Source organism: Urocitellus parryii, chromosome 5, assembly GCF_045843805.1.
Source record: "Urocitellus parryii isolate mUroPar1 chromosome 5, mUroPar1.hap1, whole genome shotgun sequence".
Classification (NCBI taxonomy): domain Eukaryota; kingdom Metazoa; phylum Chordata; class Mammalia; order Rodentia; family Sciuridae; genus Urocitellus; species Urocitellus parryii.
This window is the reverse complement of record NC_135535.1, coordinates 33821122-33842973: the sequence shown is the minus strand read 5'-3', so window position 1 is coordinate 33842973 and position 21852 is coordinate 33821122. Positions and strand designations below refer to the sequence as shown.

Genomic DNA, 21852 nt, shown 5'->3' with positions numbered 1-21852 from the left:
ATTATAATTATTTCTAAAGGGCACTTCTTGGCAAGTTATATTATTTCAGATAAAAATATTTGATGGTTTATTTTTAGATAAGTACTTTTATTTTCACTACACACTATATGAAACAAGTCTTTGATGCCAAATAAAAATAAAGAGTTTTGCTCATTATTGAAAACAAAATCCTTAGGGGTCATAGGTTTTCTATTATATGTTGGGCAAATAGAGCCTGAATTCTCTTGCTGATATGATACCACTTTTTATCCACACAGCTGATACATTACCAGTTGTAGCAACTATAAACAAACCTAATGTCCCAAATAATTTTTGAATTTTTAAAATTATTTTGTTTGTATGAAGCATGAAAGTTATTTTATTGCATTAAAATGCTGGTGGTAAAATATATTGAAATAAATTTGTTATATTTTCATAAATATATTCATAAATTATTGTCTTAAGATGTGCTTTTTGGTTTAAAAGGAAGTATTTAATGAGAAATAATCAATAATGAAAGAAAATTAATTGTTTTTATAGTGTAGATATGTACATTTATTTGACTGTTATAATTCCTATGTTGAAATGAACTTTTCTGAACTAAATGCCACTTATTTTACTTAGATCAGTTAGTCTAATGCACCTTTCATTAATTGAAAGAAGAAATTCATTTATTTAAAGGATTAAAATCTAGAAATCTATAAAACATCGATTTGTGAGTGAAAGGACAAACTCAGACTTTAAGCAGTGTGTTTCAGTGAACTTTATGTAACCCCCTTGGTACCAACAAAGGGATTAGTTATAGATTTTCCCAGTTGGGTTCTTACTTTCATGTCTAGCCAGTGATAACACAGACAAAACTGATGTACTAAAAAATCTCTTTCTAAAGCTTAATCTACAGACTCAGTTTGAAATCTCCTATGGGAATTTGTTTCATTCACTGTTGATTAATAGACCTTCTTAAGTGGCAGAATATTCACTGGGAAGTTTTCACTAAATGAAATATTGATTCTGCCCTTGACTAGGAAAAGCCCAGCTGGAAAAACTAATCTTGAGGTCTCACAGTATTCTTATACTTCATTTCCAACATTAATCAAATTATTACAGCACTTTCTAATATATTCACCATAAATTCCTGAACGTCTGCATTTTGAACTTAAAGCTAATCCATGTACTGCTATCTTATGCAGGCTTGAGGAATGTTTCTCTAAAATAAAATTAAAGAAAAAATATTTTAAATAAAACAGTAATTTCAATCTGGATATTTATTATATAATTCATAAATTTCAAGCTATTGTTACAGTTGTGAAGATCCAAGTAAATTTTTACATTGAAAAATATCTTCAAAACATTATGGCTAAAATAAACCATTTGGAAACTATTTTATATAAAGGTAATCAATGTAACATCAAAATTTCTGATATAAAAATTCAAGCCCTGTTAACTCATATTCACTAGATTTATTCTCCATAGCTAAAATATCATACTTAATGATGACTATGTCGAAAATAGAGTAAATAGAGTATTTGATGATAAAACCATCAATTTGTCCCTTGCTAATCTGGTGTCAATTCTATATGAACAACTACCATATAATATGAGTAGGAATAGCTAATTACATACCTAATGTGCCAAATTATCTTTAAACTTATTTTACTTTTTATTATTTTGGCTGTATGGAACATAAAGATTATTTTGTTAAATTAAATATACTTGTAATATATTTGTTCATTAATCTATATTAATTAATCTTAATGTATTAAAACAAATTATATTCTTGCCTCTAGAATTTTATTAGATTGGTTTAAAAAGATTTTTAATTTTGTCATAAATTATTTTTGGATAATTTCTGGGAAGGAGGAGATTTTCCTTATCATCTATACATTTTTTCTTTCAAAGACTAGAGAGTATTATGAACATACCTCCTTCCTTCTGCCAGTCAGGTCCCCAAGGCATCAGACGGAAATTTGGTTGGTACCCAAAGAATTAAAAAACACTGGTTATGAGATGGTTATGCTCAAGAATGCTTCCATCAAGTTGTCAAAACTTTATGATTGCTTATCTACAGTTTAAGAAGTAGAACCTAAAGAAACAATACAAAGAATCAGAATATCTGTTTTTAATGTTAAAGGAACATAGACACATTCTCAACTTAATTTCTTTTACTATCTATCTCAAAAGCATCATTATTTCATACCTAATATATTATGATTTTAACTAGATCATTTATTTTGACCTTTCAGTCATATCTTTAAAAAACTTGGTAGTTTGATGGAAACTTAATAACAACACAATGTAGCCTCATGGCTAATGTAATAAACAAATTTGCAGGGTAGAATAGTGTGGAATATGGATAATTGATCTCTTCATCTATTTTGATTATTAATAACTTAAATTTCAGATAATGACTTTTGCTTTTATGATGAGAACCTAATCAAAGATTTTATGTAGTATTTAATATTTCATCTTTTTGGTGATTACCTCTGATTATCTTGTCACCACTGTGATGATTAGCTATTATATTAATATAACATTTGGCTTTTGAACCATATCCTTAATTGAATGCAACCAGAAACACAATATATGCCCTTCATATACCCCTTATGGTAAATGTGGCAGTTCATGATTTGGTAAACATTGGTAACTTCAAGTTTCCTAAATAGGTTCAAAATATATGTATCCAAATATTCTTAATTCTTTCAAAGTTTTATTAGCACAATGACAAAGCTTTTTAGCTATCTAACATTGTAAGGTATATGATAATTCCCTTAAAGAATGAGACCTAAATTGTTTTCCCTCTTTTCTTATTTAAATATTAGTAAGCAAAAAAGATGTTTTTTTTTGGAAAGGGATAAAGGCAATTTGGGGAGGTAACCATCTCTATCCTTGGTAAATAAAGAAATTTTCTATTTTTTTGTTGTTGTCATGGAGGAAGATTAATTCGTTATTATCTTTAATTCAGTTTCAAGATTACATAAATTGCAATTATATGCAGGTGTGCCTTATGGCTTTGATTAACCCTATGCATTTTTTCTTTGCAGGTCATATCTTCCATGAGAAGAAACTATTAATGTTTTGTTTTCCAACTTGGTTTATATAAATGAATATGTTAACCAGCCTATACTGTCTACCAGTAGGAATAACTGATACTAGTGTTTTCATTGGAATTTTCCCTTTTAAATCTTAACCATATTAGTAATCTTACCCTGTCACCCCTCCTCCTGTGTCAAATAATTGTTTATCTTTTCTGATTAATAAAATTTATTTTTGAAGCAGTTATAGATTTACAGAAAAATGAGCATAAAGTACAAAGAGTTCCACATACCCCATAACCACACATGCACCACCTCTCCCATTATTAACATCCTGCCCAAAGTGGTACAATTGTCACAATCAAGGAAATGCATTGACAAGGTATTGTTACCCCAAATTCATACTTCACATTGGGGTTTAATCTGCTACTTTATGTTCTGTGACTCTTGACAAATGTTTAGTGGCATTTACCTACCATTGTTGTATCATATAGAATACTTCCACTGACTGCCCTAAAAATTTGTGTTCTCTCTATCCTTGTCTCCCAATTCCACCCTATGACAACCAGTGATCTTACTGTCTTCATAATTTTACCTTTACCTAAATGTTATATAGTTTAACAGTATATGTAATCTTTTTAGATGAATTTAATTTTCCCCATATCCTAGCTTTATAGTTCACCTTTTATTAGCACTTAATAATATCCATTGGCTATTTATACCACAGATTCTTTATCCACACATCTCCTGAAGGACATTTTGGTTGCTTTTATGTTTTGGTAACTATAAATAAAGCCAGTATAAAGATCTCTGCAGATTTTGATGTGGACATAGTTTTTTAATTTTATTTTTTAATTTGTTCTAGTTAGTAATACATGACAGTAGAATGCATTTTGACACATTGTACACTGATAGAGCACAATTTATCCTTCCTATGACTGAACATGGTGCAGAGTCACCACTAGTGTAATCATACATGTATATATGTCTCATTCCAAATCCTTCCCATCCTAACACCCACTCCCCTCTTCTCACTCTCCTCTGCACAATTCAAAGTCCCTTCATTTTTCCCTACCTCCTACCCCCAATATGGATTAGCACTCGCTTATCAGAAAAAAACATTTGGTCTTTGGTTTTTTCAGTTTGGCTTATTCCACTTAGCATGAAATATTCCAGCTCCATCTATTTACTGGAAAATGCTATAATTTCATTCTTCTTTATGGCATAATTTCATATTATGAGTAATATTCAATTGTGTATATGTACCACATTTTCTTTATCCATTTATCTGTTAAAGGGCGTAGTATGCTGGTTTAAAATCCTTTGGGTATAGACCAAGGAGTGGGATAGCTGGGTCAAATGGTGGTTCCATTATAAGATTTCTGAGGAATCTCTATACTGCTTTTCAGAGTGGTTGTACCAATTTGCAGTCCCACCAGCAATGTATGAGCGTATCTTTTTCCCCACATCCTCACCAACATTTATTGTTGCTTGTATTCTTGATAATTACCATTCTGACTAGAGTGAGATGAAATTTTAAGGTTTGATTTGCATTTCAGATGATGAACATTTTTTCATATTTTTGTTGACTGTATTTCTTCTTCTGTGAAGTGTCTGTTCAGTTCCTTAGCCCATTTGTTGATTGAGTTGTTTTTTTTTTTTTTTTTGGTGTTGATTTTTTAGTTCTTTATATATCCTGTAGATTAATGCTGTATTTGAGGTGCATGTGGTAAAGATTTTATCCCAAGATTTTTGGTTGAAAAGAAGCTTTTTAGTTTGAATCCATCCCATTTATTGATTCTTGATTTTACTTCTTGCACTTTAGAAGTCACAAATTTTTAATTCATTTCAGTAAATACTAATAAGTACTATTGCTGAATCATATGGTAAGGATGAAAGTATTTCATAAGAAATGTTTAAATTGTCTTCCACAGTGACTATGTAATTTTGCATTCCCACCAACAAGGAAGATTTTCTTTGCTTTACATGTTTACTTTCATTTGTTATTATCAGTGTTTCAAAATTTGGCCTTTCTAAAATGTATAGTAATATATTATGGTTATTTTAATTTGCACTTCAAAATTATTATGATGTATATATTTTCCTACTTTTTAAAAACCATCTCTATGCTTTCTTTAATGAGTATATCTGGTCAGGTCTCTTGCCCATATTTTAATTAATCTGTGCATTTTCTTATTGTTGACTTTTCATTGTTCTTTGTATATACTGAATAATAGTCTTTTATCAACCCTATATTTTTCAATTATTTCCTCCTACTCTTTAGCTTGTTTTCCCACTTTCTTGACATAGTCTTTTGATAGAATAGAAGTCTTTAATAACATGTTTATCTTATTGATTTTTTTCATTGATCAAATGTTTGATGTTTGATCTAAAAAGTCATCCCATATCCAAAGTTATCTAGGTTTTTCTCCTATGTTATCTTATAGGAATTTTATACTTTCACATTTTACATTCACTTCTTTTATCAATTTTGAGTTAATGTTTTGTGAAGGATTTAAGGTTTGTCTAGATTCATATTTTTTAAGTGTGGGAGTCCAACTAGTCTAGAACCATTTGTTGAAAATGCAATCTTTGCTTCATTATACTGCCTTTTCTCTTTTGTCAAAGATCAGATCATTCTATTTCTCTATTTTCTGGCCTATATATTCTATTCTGTTGCTATATTTGTCTCTTTTTATTTTTTACCTATTACCTTACTATCTTGGTTATTGTAATTGTCCAATTCAGTCTCGGAGTTGGACAGTGTCAGTCCCTTAACTTTTTCTTCTTTAATATTATGTTAGCTATTCTAATTTTTTGCATCTATACATAAACTTTAGAATAGATTTATTAATGTATACAAAAACTTGCTGGGATTTGATTTTGGATTAAGTTGAATCCTTAGATCAATAGAAGAAGAACTGACATCTTGTCAATACTAAGTTTTCTTACCTGTGAATATGGGATATCTTTCCTTTTATGTATTTTTCTTTGGAATCTTTCATCAGGGTTTTGTAGATTTCCTCAAAGGACCAATTAATTCTTAAAAATTGGAGTCTTGTTCATTGAGTCCACTTTTCCCTAGTGACCATTAGCATCATTGTGTAAAGATTACTACACTATTTTGTGTAAGATTTGGGCAATTATTTCTTAAAGACTAGGATTAATGGAAAACTCTTGCTTTCTGACTTTTTTAAGTATAATTTGTCTTTTAAATTGTTACAGACTTTTTTAATATTTTATTTTTTAGTTGTAGTTCGACACAACACCTTTATTTCACTTGTTCATTTTTTTTATGTGGTGCTGAGGATCGAACCCAGGGTCTCACATGTGCCAGGCAAGCGCTCTACCACTGAGCCACAATCCCCACCCTTCTTACAGACTTTTGATCACATTTTGATAATTGTTATAATTACAATCCTTATCAAGATTTGGGAGAAAATGTAATTTTAGGTGTTCCAGATTATGAAAGTTATCTCCTAACTCTTTTGTATTAGGCCTTTTGTCACTACATTTTACTAAGACAATGAAAATTCATCTCTATTTCTGAAGAAAATGGTAACTTTCAGCAATATTATTTTAATTATCTGCAAAGTAAGAGTTTATCTCATATTATCATTCTTTTCATAATACAGCCTTTTATATTTCCAATTCCAGCATAAGTTTCTACTTTTGATTTTCCTATGTGCATTTTTGAAGAATATGATAAAATGCACATCAGGAGCTCTAAAACTTACTTTGTGCATGTTAGGATACTGTAAATTTTAAACAAACTGTACGTTTTTCTCTGCAAAATCAATTGCATTTTCTGAGAAATACACTGTGTGCTTATTTATGTCTTAGACATATGGTAATTTTTAAGTATGTACTCTTCATATCAAGATTAACATTTTGTTTTCTATTTCTAATAGGCATTCTCTACTTGAAGTGTTACCTTCTCTAAAAATCCTTAATGGTGATACGGTAAACTCTCATTCAGAAATCCACACTCAAGAACACTGTCATCTAGAATCAAGACATTTGCTTGCATTTTGTCAGTCCCAAATTCGAGAATTCAACTTACTAAGTGAAAAGTATGTCAATGGAAATAGGTAAGATTCTTATCTCCTCCTGGTAGTATTTAAAATAAAGTAAAATATACACATAATTTTTAAATATGCTGATTGTCACAACCATGCTGTTTTTGCTTTAAATCAGTGTGTTCCAGGGGATATTCTACCTTTAGAAAAACTTCTAGACATCATGATTTTATTCTTAGAAATATATCAATATATATTTTGAGTGTAATTTGATATATTTCAATGCTAAAATATTAGATAAAACAAATAGAAACTTGAAAAATGTTTCAAGACACTGAAAACATTCATTCTATTATCAATAATCAGTTGTAAATTTATTTAACAATTATTATGGGCAAGACTATCCTCAAAGAATTCACAGATTAACATAAAAGAAAATTAGGTAAATAAAATGTTACAATTGAGTAAAACAAGTTTTATAATATATATTAAATTTTAAGGTACATATAATAAATATATGTGTATATTAAGGTATTACAGGACCAAATTTTAAGATACATGTACTAAATATATGTATATATTAAGGTATTACAGCACCACACTGGAAAAATGCAGTCAACTCTTACATGTATTCAGAGCACAGAAGCTGAATCGTAACCAAATATTGAAGAAAGAGAACTTTCTTTTCCCCACCCCACCTTGAATCCTGGTGGAATTACAATGAATGAATTATAAGCTGGGTGTGGTAGTGTACACCTATACAGCTCAGGAGGCTGCTTGAAGCAAGAGTATTGCAAGTTCAAGCCAGCCTCCACAACTTAGTGGGACCCTAAGCAACTGGAGAGACCCTGTCTCTAAATTTAAAAATATAAAAAAAAAGGGATGGGGATGTGGCTTAGTGGTTGAGTATCCCTGGGTTCAATCCATGGTAATAAATAAATAAATAAATAAATAAATAGAATTATAATTGATCTTTTTAAAACTGGATTTTAAAATTTGCATTTCTTCATAAAATACAAATAAGCTACAAGAAATGTTTTCACATTTTTTTCACTTATGATGAGTCTCCCTTATAACAGGAAAAATAAAATGCACTGTATCAGTGAATTCAGCACCTTACCATAAACATTTGATATCACTGTGTACCTTTTCTAATTTTTAGTAAATAAAATGAGTAAAATACAAAATATGAAAAATATATTGAAGAAATCTTTGCTAATGCCTAGTAATTAACTTTACAAACACAGAAACTATCTAATTATCTTTACATTATTAGGAAATAATTATAGCTTCCATTTTGTTTGTTGTGATGAAATATTTTTATATAGTGCATTATTTCAGAAGAAAAAATAAACAAACTTGTGACTATATATTAAATATATCCATAAAATATATGTTTGAAATAAGTAAAACATTTTCAAAATATGATACATTTAAAGGAAGATAAATAAAATGTCTCTAAGAATAATGCTCATGTATCCTTTACATTTGTTATTGGGGGCTTCATAACTGACAAACACATGAAAGTTTGAGTAATTACATAAATCACAATATACAAAAGAGAAATCCACAATTTTTTAAGAGAATCTCACCTATTTATGTCTTAAAATATTTGAAATCTCTTTGCAATGGATTGTTTTTCCAAAGAAAAATAGAAATACAAACTTTCCCATAACATAAATTCTTTGTTTAAAAGTCCAATACAAATATTTTGTGTGGCAAGAGTCAATGTAGAAAGTACTTTTTAAATTTATTTCATAAATAACTTCTCCAAATTTAGGCAGCCATGATTTCTCATGTTTATGGTAATAAAAGCATGAATTTTTCTCATTCAGTTGTACCAAAAATATCTTGAATAAAAATGGTCCTAAATCTTCCAGACATTTTGTCTGGACTGACAGTTCTAAATTAAATAAAAAAAACATTTTAAGATTTTGTTTATAATGATGTGAATTTTATAAATAACTAGAAGTAATTTAAAGTGAATGTTTTAATTAATTTTAATGTTCATTTTAGGCCATGTAACAAAATTTATTTGCAAAATCTATTAAAGTTTTATACTTACTGAATAGTATTTAATACTAAATGGTCTCATCATTTATTTGTTCAGGGATGTGTTCACCTTAGATACTGCAGAAAATTTCTGTTATTATTTTAAGAAATTGATGACACTTAGTAATGAATGCAGATATGCACATGAACATGGGGATATAAGTATCACTAAGAGAGATGAATCAGAAACCCAGAAAAATCATTTGGCCATTCCAAGCAGTGACTTCATACTGCAAGATGAAGTCTTCCACTCTAGCACCAACAAACATAGAACAGACTCACCAGGAATTTCTGAGCAGTGGATGGACCCTTGCTTTAATAATTCCCCAATAAGCTACTCCTCTGCATATGAAGTTGTGGAAGAAAGAAGCCGGGAAAAATTAGTAGGCCTGAAGAAAGAAGATGGTAAGACAAAAAGCATCCCCACCAAAAGAAGTTCATTCATGGAAACAGAAACGACAAATTCTCTGCTGAGGAATCACCAGCATATGGAACAGAGTGAAAAAATGTAAGATTTGTAAGTCATATTCTTTGCAGATGTTATATTTACTATTTTTGATGGATGATATTAAGTCAATGGTGCTAAATAATAAATTGGTCAAGGTTTAAATCACTATAATATTTTATATCAATTCCCTTAACTATGTTTTTATGATGTGTACAAATTAATCACCATGCAGATTAATTTGATTAAACTTTGTCTAGTTTTGATTTGATTTCTAGTATTACTTCATTAAAATTGAGTAAATGTGAAATTTTTCTTGCCTTCTAATTTCTAAATAACTGAGATAATTTGAAAGAGAAATAAAATATTATATTCTAAAATAATTAAATGATACTTTCTGAATAATCAAGTAATTTATTTAAAAACTATACCTTTGTATTTGCTAAGTATTTTCCAACTGTAGTAAAACATTTAATAAGCATATGTGCAGATATTTGTATACTGTAATTTTCTTGGCATAACAGTTTTGTAAGGTACAAAACTAATCTTCATGATTAATCACATAAAATTCCTTGCAATTATTAAACACTTTTATATTTGAAGGCTAATGGCTGGCTTTTATTGCTTATTGAACCAGCAAAGGTTGATTTTCACTTTGGCCTATCAACTTCTTGATCTCTTTTTTTTGTTTTTTTTTTCCTTCGTGTCTAGCCAATGAGAGAGAAAAAATGTCAGACTCAGCTTTTCTGACAGTGATTGGTGCTGAGCTGAACAGGGAAGGAGTCAGAATATCACAGTAGCTATTTTTGCTTTCCCCAGTCTTCCTACTTTGAGAAGTTATCAGTGTATGCAGTGATTTCCTTTCTGGGAGTTGTTAAATAGTTTAATATCCTAAAACTGATGTTTATTGCCTATTATAGAAATAATATTTTATTTAAAAATGGCTTTACTGTTTCCTGATTTATACTTTACTGATTTATTTAATTGATTGCTTTTGCTCCAAACACTGCAGACATTGCCTATTGAAATTTTATATAAATAATACTTGGAATTTCTGAATGATAAATAAAGTAGTTAAAGGATAATAGTATGTAGGGATGAATAAGTGAAAACAGAGATGTAAATCAAAGACTTCAAGAATAAAGGAAAAGAAAATGTATACTCACCTACTAAAATTTGCCATTTAATAATTCAGAAAGATGTACTTTAGGCTATGTCAAAGTTTCCTAAGCCTGATTTATGAATACACTTATGCTAAGGATATTTCTTACTTTATGATATTTGCTAAGAAAAGATGATGATTATGATGATGATAGTAATACAATAATAAATCAAACTAGCATTAGCAAATAATTGTATTATTACTTTTCTAAATTCCCACAAATAAACTATGGTCATGTATGATAGAAAGAATTCCTTAAGTAGACTTTGTCTTAAACCAGATTGTATGAGGGAAGGACAAAATTTCATTGGATTTGATAAATTACAAAACTATTGAAAACTGTTTCAAGAGAACATTGGAAAATAGAATCCTTTCTCCACCTTATATCTTTTAATCCAAATTCAAGAATTTGAAAAGAGAATAAGAGTAAGACAGTAATCTTTATGGGAAAGGGAAAAATTCCAATTAGAAAGAGTTAAACTTCCATTGATTTACACATTGCCATTCTAGTGTCTGTGTAATAAAAAAAGAAAAAAAAAGAAAGAGTTAAGTGATAAACACAGCATGTACTCATTTATTATCAGTGTACATATTCATCACACCTTTCTTTTATTGCTGCATAGATATTCATCACACTTTTCTTTTATTGCTGCATATCATAGGGGGATATGAAAACCACAGCACTGACTAATTTTTTGCCTGAAATTGGCAAGTAGGCATGGGCTAGGAGAACATTAGACTTTATTTTTGGGCTTTAAGAGGGTATTTTAAGTATTTATTTGTCTCTTCTCATTGTCACCCTCTACCCAGATCAAAATCCTTAGTATCATGCAAAATCTCTATTATATTTCTCTTAAAGAAATAAACAAAACCCCCCTTTACCTGTATCTCTTGCATTAATATTGGCCTATTCGCTACTTTAAATTTGAAGGTTTACATATTTTATTTCTTCTATAACTAGAGTTAGACAAAAGAAGGGTCTTTGTTTTAAGGAGCACTATATGCAGTTCATGTTTAAAATATAGGTAATGAACACCTCTTATGTACAAGTGTATATTCATGCAGATTAAAACTTTTCTTTCTCCTTTTTGTAGCAGGGCAGCGGTAGTAATCCAGGCACACTGGCGTGGTTACCTTGTGCGCACACAGATCAATTTCTCTACACGGAGGCATACTGCTGCAGTAGAACCCCTGCCAAATTCCTTCATCAATATTCAGACTATTTTGAAGAAAGAAAAAAGAAAAAATACTATGAATATCCAAGAACAGAGGGAGAAGGCTGCTGTTCTTATTCAGGTTAATTTTAATCTTTTGATAACATGGTTAGTCATGAAAGATTTATTGGTCATCTTTCACTAGATTATTCTGTTTAAAAACAACCCCGAAATCTAAGTGATTTACAGTTACATGACGTGTGACATACAGGCTGTAGGTTAGTTGTAGATTGGCTGTGGTTCTGCCTAGTATCTAGATTGAAGGAATAGTTTTTAAAACTGAAATAGCATTTTTCTGGCTGTGTCAAGGTGAACCACACAGTCATATTTAAAATATCTCCTCAAACATGTCATTTATCAAATTGTTAAGATTTGGTTAGCCCAAGCAGGTCTCATTTGACCCAATTTGTAGTTATTTCTAGAAGTCTATCAAAATAATTGTTAAAGGTCTTCAAATACCCATTTTATTTAAAAATTCAGAAAGAGAGCAGTACATAGATTTAGTCAATGTCACCAAGACCATATGTCAAACTGAATTTTAACTAGATTATATTCTTTTTTATTTATTCATTCTTTTTTTCAATTTGATGGGTAATTTTCTAGCCATAGAATATAAAACCATAAACAAATTTGTGCTAAAAAGGCATTTACATTCTGATGAAAGAGGCAAACATAAACTAAATAAATATATAATAAGATGTGCAAATATCTGTGGTACTGTGCCTCAATTGAATGATAATTAACTGAACAAAAATTTAGCATTGCCCTTTATTCATACATTTATCAAATATTTTTGACATAAAAATCTTGCTAGTGAATGTTCATGTTAATAATAAGAATCAAGGTGAAATATAAAGCAGGATAGGAATATCAAAGGGAAGTTTAGACTTTTAGATAGAATGGATATGGAAGACCATAAAATGTGACACTGGAGTCAAAGACTAAGCCATGGGCTATCTAGGGGAAGGATATTCCAGATAAAGGAATATCAGGTTCCAAAGTCCTGAATTAATAAAATACAGTGTTTATAGAATAGCAAAATGATTGTGTGACTGGAAAATGATAAAAGGGAAAACAAATAGGATTTATAAGTCATAGATTATTGTATAAGACTTTGGCTTTATTTCTATGATTCAGAAAGACATTCAAGGACTTTAAAAAGGTTAATCATGGACTGACATGATTAAGCTCACTTTACGTTGCAAATATATTATAGGAGGCAGCAGTAGTAGCAGAAAAATGAGTTGGGAGGTTATTGCAGTATCCCAAGAAGAAATAATGGTGATACAGATCAAAATCTTTGCAGTGGAAGTAATAAGATTATCACATTCTAGACTATACTGATTTATCTTGAAGATCTGACATGCATTTTGGAAGGAAAAGCTGATAAAGTTAATGTATAGGCATATGATGTATAAGAGATAAGGAGGAATCAGGGATGCCTTCTAGGTATTTGGCACAAACAACTGGAATAATAACCTTAAATTTAAGAAAATAAAAGAGAGAATCTTTTCTCTAAATTTTCTATCCCTTCTTTTAAGGCTATAGTTTTCAAGAGAATCCCCTCTGCCTTGGCTATAATGAATATATCCAGTATTTTAAATTACTTAATTTTTTTGAACATATTCCTCCTGAGAGCAGTGAATAGACAAAGCTGGTACTGCTGCCAGATAATGATAGAAATGAGGGTAGTGCAGTTGATTGAAGGAAACTTTGAGAAAAAGTGAGAAAAAATCTAATTTCTATCTCAAATATTATTCTGTTGCATAAGGAATGTAGATGTCATGCAGCCCAAATTCCCCTCATTATTGGATGTGTGCAATGCATTTTTCAGCATTAATAATTAATGAGTAGTCAACTTTTCTTCATTCGTCTCAATAAGGAGAAGTCCATTACCTTATGAAAGTGTCTATATTAGTAACTAATATCACTGAAAGACATCACTTGGTGAGCTTTTTTGTATCTGTAATAAAAAGAAGCATAATTTAGTCTTTCTTTGTAATTTAGGGCAAGTTTCTTTTATGGTACATCATAATAGTCAACTCACTGAATTCAACCACTTTTTCTCTTTCTGGGCATAATTATCTAGTTTGTTGAATTACTTATCATAAAATATAAATTCTAGACTGCCTAAACATCCTTGGAACACAGCATAATGTGGAAAAATATCCTAGTTTTAGAAAGATTGAAGATTTCATGAAGAATGAGTGGGAAGCTGCTTTCTGCTGACTAAAATTTCCATTCTTTACTTCTTCCTGGCATATTGGCCAAGTTGGTTTCCCAGCTTCCCTTGAAGTTTATTGTGGTCCTCTTTTAAAGTACTAGTCAATGGAATATGTACAGAAAATATATTCACAAGTTGTATAACTTCCCCAAAAAACCTCCAACAGACATTCCTTCATATCTTTTTATTTTCTGATTGGCTGAAATGTAGACAACCTCTGGGAACCTGTGGAAGCTAAACTGAAATAGCTGCAAAGCCTGAATCATTTCATGTTAAAGTGCTGTCTTATGTGTTTTATTTTGGCCTCCATCAGTGTTTGTTATGAGATCTAGAATTAATTTTTAAGTTAATATACATTACACCAACCCAAAGTATGTAAATATAGCTTGAGAAACAGAGATTGATGTTAATATATAAAAGAGTGGAATTCCAGTATAAAGGATAGTGGCAGTAAAAACAAAAGGATTATATTTGACTAGAATAATAAATACAGTGCAACTAGACTATCAAAGAACTAGAATATTAAAATGTGTAAGAAATTTGAATGTGTAAGAAAGATGAACTAATTTTAAATGAATTACCAGGAGAACTATTATGCCTTTTAATAGAAATTAATAAATTATGAGGATTACTTACCAACACATTTATATTTCTAATAAAAATGGGACTTGAATTTCTAACCTTACAAGATCCACGAAGAAAGTATCACTAGGTGTCACACCAGAAACACACACACTACAGCTTTGTAGAAGGTCTAGCCTGCTAATCATTTGGATAGATCCATCGTGAGGCATGATGAATCAATCTTTTAGCTCAGTCCTTGAAAGTTAAATAAAGGTTGCCCTTTCTGTTCATTTTACTGGTTCTATCCCTAATCTTAATATATTATCATTATATTTGTATAAAAGAGTGGGGGTGTATAAGTATAATGACCTTAGAGAAAAAAAAATCAAGGGAAAGCAAGCATGTCTGCCTAATTCTTAAACCTTGCCAGAGCAGGGTCAGGGACAAAGGAATGTGAAGGGCACTTCACTTTCAAGAAGTCATCTGTCCATTTATCTCTATGTTAGGGAGAAGATATTTTAAAGTGAAGCAAGAAACCAAGATAACATAATATATCCAGAAGAAGGAATCTAAAATAATAATAATAAATAATCCCCAAATTACAGGTGTTTAAAAAATATGTTTCTTTCTAAGATAACTTGTATATACTAGTCATCTAGAGGATGTGACATATCCTGGTGTGCAATAAGGACCCAACTCTATGGGAGAAAGCAATCATAAAGAGGGGGATAGTCTTCAAAATGAGTGAGTTAAGAAATTAAGGCCACTTTTTTAAGCAGTGCTTCCAATTTTGTTTCTCCTTACACAAAAATACACCATCTTTGGGGCTGGGGATGTGGCTCAAGCAGTAGCACGCTCGCCTGGCATGCACGAGGGGCTGGGTTTGATCCTCAACACGACATAAAAATAAAATAAAGATGTTGTGTCCACTGAAAACTAAAAAATAAATATTAAAAAAAATTCTCTCTCTCTAAAAAATTACACCATCTTCTATTTCTATCATTTAACATTGTTCAAGTTCTTGAATAAATTTATATTTTCTTCTCTTCAGTTTAAGAGAATCCTGTACTCTCTTAAAAAGTTAAAAATTGTTCATAACAAGTTACAAAGCAGGAATATTATCTATACTGCAATTTATTTTTTAGTGGCAAAAATGATTAGTCAATTTCAATTTTTTAACTTTAAGCAATGTTGAGTATTACATGCTTTCCTTACTTGGAAAACTAAGTAAATAGAATTTCTAGAAGTAATAGAGCAAGGATATTGGGGAAATAATGATGAGAGCCCATTGTGTGACAGTCATGGTCTTACCAGTATATGTAAGAAATTTCTAATTTAATTTAATCTTCACTACGTTGTATCAGAGAAAGGAGGCTAATGATGATCTAATCGTTCATGACTTATGATTTTGATTTTACAGATGAAGTTGAGCTGGCTTAGTGGTAATAACAGTCATAGTCACAAATCTAGAGGTTAGGAAAAAAGAAAGATATATCAGTGAAAAGGAGAAATATAGTTTAGGCAATAAATATATTAGAGAATAAAGCCCCTCTTGGATTCCTAGACCTACCACATACTTTTCCCAGAAAATAAATTGCAGTCTGTGAATGGAATCTGAAGACTGAAACATGTGCAAGAACAAAAAAAAAAAAGAAAGAAAGTAAATTTTCTGAGGGAGTAACTGTGTCTGCCTTATTCCTTGCTTCTGTGTAAGGTTATCTTAGAGGAAGCTGAAAAACAGCCTGTTGAGATTGATGGTGAGGTTTGATTGAAACCAATTTCTTCCATGTACAAAAAGTGGAATTGGAAGTAGCTGAACAAAGAATGCTTGAGAAGGGTATGTCTCAAGTTGAGAGAAAAATTGCATTTTCACATCAGACATGTTAGATGGGTAGAGATCTTAAGTTAGGAGGAACTAATCTTTTTGATGGTGCCATCCCCACCCTAAAAGTAAGATAGATAACTATACCTATTCTTGGAAGCCTGGGTTTCTCATGTCTTTGGGGATAAGGATGGAAACACTGGGAAAGTCAAGTATTTATCACAGGGTGTGAAAAGAAAATCTCTGCTACTCTGTATCAGAGACTAATCATGATGAACATGATTGAGAATTGGATTCATCACTTGTGACAGTCCTCCAGCTCCAGATACAGTGTGCCGTTGTAAGACACTGTATGTCAGTCTTTATCAGCAGCCTGCATGTCCTACCCAGGATTACATGCCTGAGAATTAATGACAGCAATAACAGATTTAGCACAGCTTCTGATTTGTCTGAGTAGTAAAAGACCTTCAACTGACACTGAAGGGACATAGGTACTCAGGGCTCTTTTATGTATTTGAAATGTTCCTTAATGAAATGTGTACAGATTCATATTTGACAGACAAGTTGGTCACAGAATGAAAGTGCATGGAAGATGGCACTTGTGGGCATCTACAGAAATCTTGCTCACTGTTTGGAACCTTAGGTTGGTGTTTCATAGATCCACTATGCTTGTATTCAAATGTTAACTATACAATGAGGGATTCCTGGGATACTATATTTAAAATAGCAACCCCTTCCCAATGCTCCCTACTCCCTAATCCTAATTTGTTTTAGTCTGTGGCATTTTTAAGCATACTATATATTTTTCTTATTGCATTTATGTTTTATTCCCACCTCCATAGATTTTTCTGGTATACTTTACTAACTGTTCTATCATAAAAAGCTTAGTTTTACACTTTACAAAATTATGTTGATTGTTAAACTACTAGCCAATATTGACTCTTTTAAAACCCAACATATCTCTTCTTCTTCATCACTAGATTGTGTGACACAAATCACACTTTCATGAATATTTCATTATTACCTTCTGTATGACCTATTGATTTATATATACCTATAATATATTGGTAAAATGTGATGATTAGTTTTCAGTATCTCCAAATATCATATCAATATTCAGAATTCCTATCCAATTTTAAAAATGTTAGTTTACAACATTTTCTTAATCAAAATATAAGCAAATTAAGCACTTTGCCTTTGGTTTGCATGATACTCATAGTTTAACACAGAGCGATTCCCTTCTTTTCCTTAAGTTTTATTCACTGAAAAAGCCAGATCATTTATCCTTTATAGATTTGTACTTCCTCTAATTTTGCACAGTGTGTTCTCAGTGCATTTAATATGTCTCATGCTCATTTGTTTTTGTAAATCTACAGCAAGATCTAACATTCTATCTGATTCAGATTTGTTTATTTTCAGCAAAGATACTTTGTAGATCTTGGTATGTATTACAACAAAGTACTTAATATCTGGTGGCTTCCTTTTCAGGAATATTAGTGTCCATTTATAAACATTTTCTATGCCAACTATTTTATTATTGATCTGTAAAATTATGATACTGTACATTTTTGCTACTTCGTTTATTAGCTAAAACATGCTATACAGGAAATTTTTTTCTAATAAATTCTTTAGATACCCTGGGTTATATAGTTCATCCTGGAAAGGCAGGTTAAATGCTTGATACTTTCCCTTAATTGTCAATTTTTAGATCAGTGAGGTTTCCTAGCATCTTCCAGAGGTTACCATAATGCATATTATTATAATGAATTCATTAACTTTAAAAATAAATAAATAATGTTATATTATAGTTTATTTTTCCCAAGTAACACTTGAGTCAGTATGCTTTTCCTAATATAGTCTTCATTTGCCCTATAATCTTGTACATAAACGTATATATTTCCATTGCATTTATTCTTGTTAATGTGCAAATTGTTTCTTATTTGGCCAATGTGTTTCTTCAAGTTAACCTTTTGATACAATTCAGTAGTCAAAATTTTTACTTCCTTTATAATTTGATAACAAACAATACATTGTTTCAAGTTCACTTAGTAGACATTTTGTCCCAGGCTTGCAATCATTAATTTCTTCAAAGATCCTTGGTTTGCTTGGTTGAAATAATATACAGAGACCCCAATCTGGATTTTAGCAGAATAAATTGATGTAGATATGGTCATTATTTTTAGATTTTTTTTTATGTGCTGAGCTTGAAAACAAATTTTTTAATATTTATTTTTTAGTTATAGGTGGACACAATATCTTTATTTTATTTTTATGTGGTGCTAAGGATCAAACCCAGAGCCTCACACATATGAGGCAAGCAACCTACCACTGAGCTACAACTCCAGCCCCACTGAAAATAATTTTTTAAGGAAAAAACTTACCATGTTTCATACAGGTGTTTTAAAATTACATTTGGGACTATATGATATTTATTTAATTTTTACATTTGCAATTTTTCTTTATAAACTCTTGGTTCCTACTAACATAATTGCTCTTTTTTTCACTGTTTCACTCCCCACCCCCTCCATGGAGTGCAGAGGGAGGAGAGGTAGGGGAGTGGGTTTATACATACATATAAAGTAGAAATAAACAAAGACCATAGAAATGGGACAAACCAGCTATTTATTCAGAGTGTGCATGTACATAGTTCCGAAGCCAAATCCAAGCAAAGAATATTTAGAGAAGTCAAGTTTCTATTGCCTTCTACCTAGTTTTCTGCCTTTGTGTGTAACCATATTAAAAATAAATTTTATAATTTATACTTTTAATTTTAAATGTAAGCCAGCGTTATACTTCAATATGTTTATTTAATGTGCATGTTTGTAATATATTTATATACATTTTTTCATAAACAGTAGTATGAAAAATAAACCATAATTATTTTTTGCCTGGATTTTATGCTTAATATATTCTGAAACTCATATGCAGTATATAAACATATGTATATATCTATATATGTTTATATACAGATACTAAAGCTTCATTATACTTAGATGTATAGTTTGAAAAGCATCCCAGCTCCAAGATTATTAAGTAATCTGAATATTTTTAATTTCATTGTGATGACTTTATTTTAAAATGAAATTAATTAATTGTTATGGGGTGTTTGTATATGTTGAAGTTTTCTTAAATATGCTTTGGCTTATTATACACAATCATTTGAAAATCAGCAAAATTGGTTTTCTTTGTATCTCTTTCTTCTTAGTTTAGAATGAGTCCTAGAGGAATTGTCAGATAATTGATTGGTTGACCTACATGTGTAGTTGAGGGAGTTTTAAAGATTCTTTTCTGCTTACCACAAAGAAAATCTCCTGAGATTCAGACACATGCAGTCGTTTAATTTATCTTACAGTTTTAAGTGTCACATAAAGTTCAAAAAACAGATTATTGAGCCATTAAACTGAGTTCTAAGATGTTTTATCTTTCTAATGGGATAACATAGAGAATCTGGTTTGGGGTTTGATCTATAACCCTGTATAACATAGTTTAAATTTTTGTTTAGGCAGTTTGGAAAGGCTTTATTTTGAGAAAGAAACTGACAACAGCTCTAGAAGCTATCAAAAATGAAGAATCTGAAGAAGAATATGAAGAAATAGATTTAGAGGATTTTACATTTGATGAAGTAAGTACCAACTCCAACAAACAATATTTATCTTATAATATTACCTGTACACTATTTTGATGTGTACCAGTTTCTAAGGTATTTATCCTAGTAATGTTATGTTATAGTTTATTTTTCCCAAGTAACACTTGAGTCAGTATGCTTTTCCTAACATTGTCTTCATTTGCCCTATAATCTTGTACAATGTTTAGAGGTGGTCATAGAATGGTTACAATATTACCTTGTACCATTTGAACCAGATTCTCCAGAGGCTAATGTCGTATGTAATTACAGTAAAGTTACCAATTTTGGAATTAACATTGCTGCATTACTGTGATCCAGTTGACTTTATTCATATTTTCCAGTAATCCCACTAATGTCCCATTTTTAGTCAGATCAATGAAGACAAGTTACATTTAGTTGTTATTTTTCTTTAGTTTTCTTTGAACTGGAAAAGATTCTGGTTTGTTTTGTTTTTGTTTTTGTTGTATTTCATGAACTTAATACTTCATTTAAAAAGTACATAAGTCTTTTCTTTATTCATGATCTAAAATATTAAATGGAAAATTCCAGGAATAAATAATTTATTAGTTTGAAACTGTGCACAGTCCTGAGTAGTGTGATAAAACCTCATATGGCCGTTCATCCTTCCCAGGACATGAATCATCTCTTTGTCTCAGGACATGAATCATCTTCTCCACAGTATCCACACTGTATATACTGCCTACCCACTAGCTTTTTAGTAGATATCACAGTTAACAGATCACTTTTTCAGCATCATAGTGCTTTTGTTCAAGTAATTCTTTATTAGCATTATGCCTGGAATTGGACTATAAAACCAGTGAGTGATGCTGGCAATGTTGTCTATATCATCTATTGGGTTTTGTACAATACACGGTTTCAGGTATCCACTGGGGTCTTGGAACCAGTATCCAGTGAATAACTCTAGGAGTTAAATATAATTATATATATATATATATATATATATATATATATATATATATACACACACACACACACACACACACACACACCCGCACACACATATCATGAGAATTTTGACATTCAGTAATACGATATTTTCTTTTAAATTCAGTCAGAAAAGTTAAATCTATTTTATGTATTTTCTCTATTTGTTTGTCAGACATAATTTATCAAGCGTCTCCAAATTTCACTGTAATATTGAATTATGAATTCATAAATATTGTATCAGTAAGTCTAAGATGAGGGATTGCAGTTTAACTCAGTGGTAGAGCACTTGCCTAGCATGTATGAGAAACTGGGTTTGATTCTCAGCACCACATAAAAATAAATAAATAAAATAAAGGTATTGTGTCCATCTATAGTTTAAAAAAAAGAATTAATAAAAAGACTAAGATGAAGCTATTATTTATATAACACTATTGCTCACATCTAAATTGTTTTCTTAATTATACATAGTCATATCTTAATCAAAAGGAAGCCTTTTAAAATTCAACATTATTCTTTTAGGATATAAAATCACCTTTCAGAGCATGCTGCTAATCAGTATGTCTCTAGAAATGCCAAGATTATTATTTTTTAATTGACGCGTAGGTAAAATAATTTTAAAATTGACAATTATTTCACATTATTTTGTCTTCAAATCTCAAATACTCAAAGAAATTAAATTGTTTCTGAAAATTCCCTTATAAAGTCAATTATTTTCTGTGGGAATTTTTTTTTATTTATATTAAGTGAAAAAAAAACCAACTAGCTA

The 21852-nt window shown here is 30.4% G+C and overlaps 1 protein-coding gene across 1 annotated transcript in view; it reads left to right on the top strand.

Annotated features, from left to right (window-relative positions):
* The window catches only part of Lrriq1 (leucine rich repeats and IQ motif containing 1), a 156370-nt gene that overhangs the window by 60050 nt on the left and 74468 nt on the right, over positions 1-21852 (top strand). Inside the window, exons 14-17 of the mRNA XM_026391410.2 lie at positions 6923-7102; positions 9141-9590; positions 11787-11985; positions 20016-20135. Coding sequence (XP_026247195.2) covers positions 6923-7102; positions 9141-9590; positions 11787-11985; positions 20016-20135 — 949 coding nt within the window. The remainder of the gene's footprint in view (positions 1-6922; positions 7103-9140; positions 9591-11786; positions 11986-20015; positions 20136-21852) is intronic.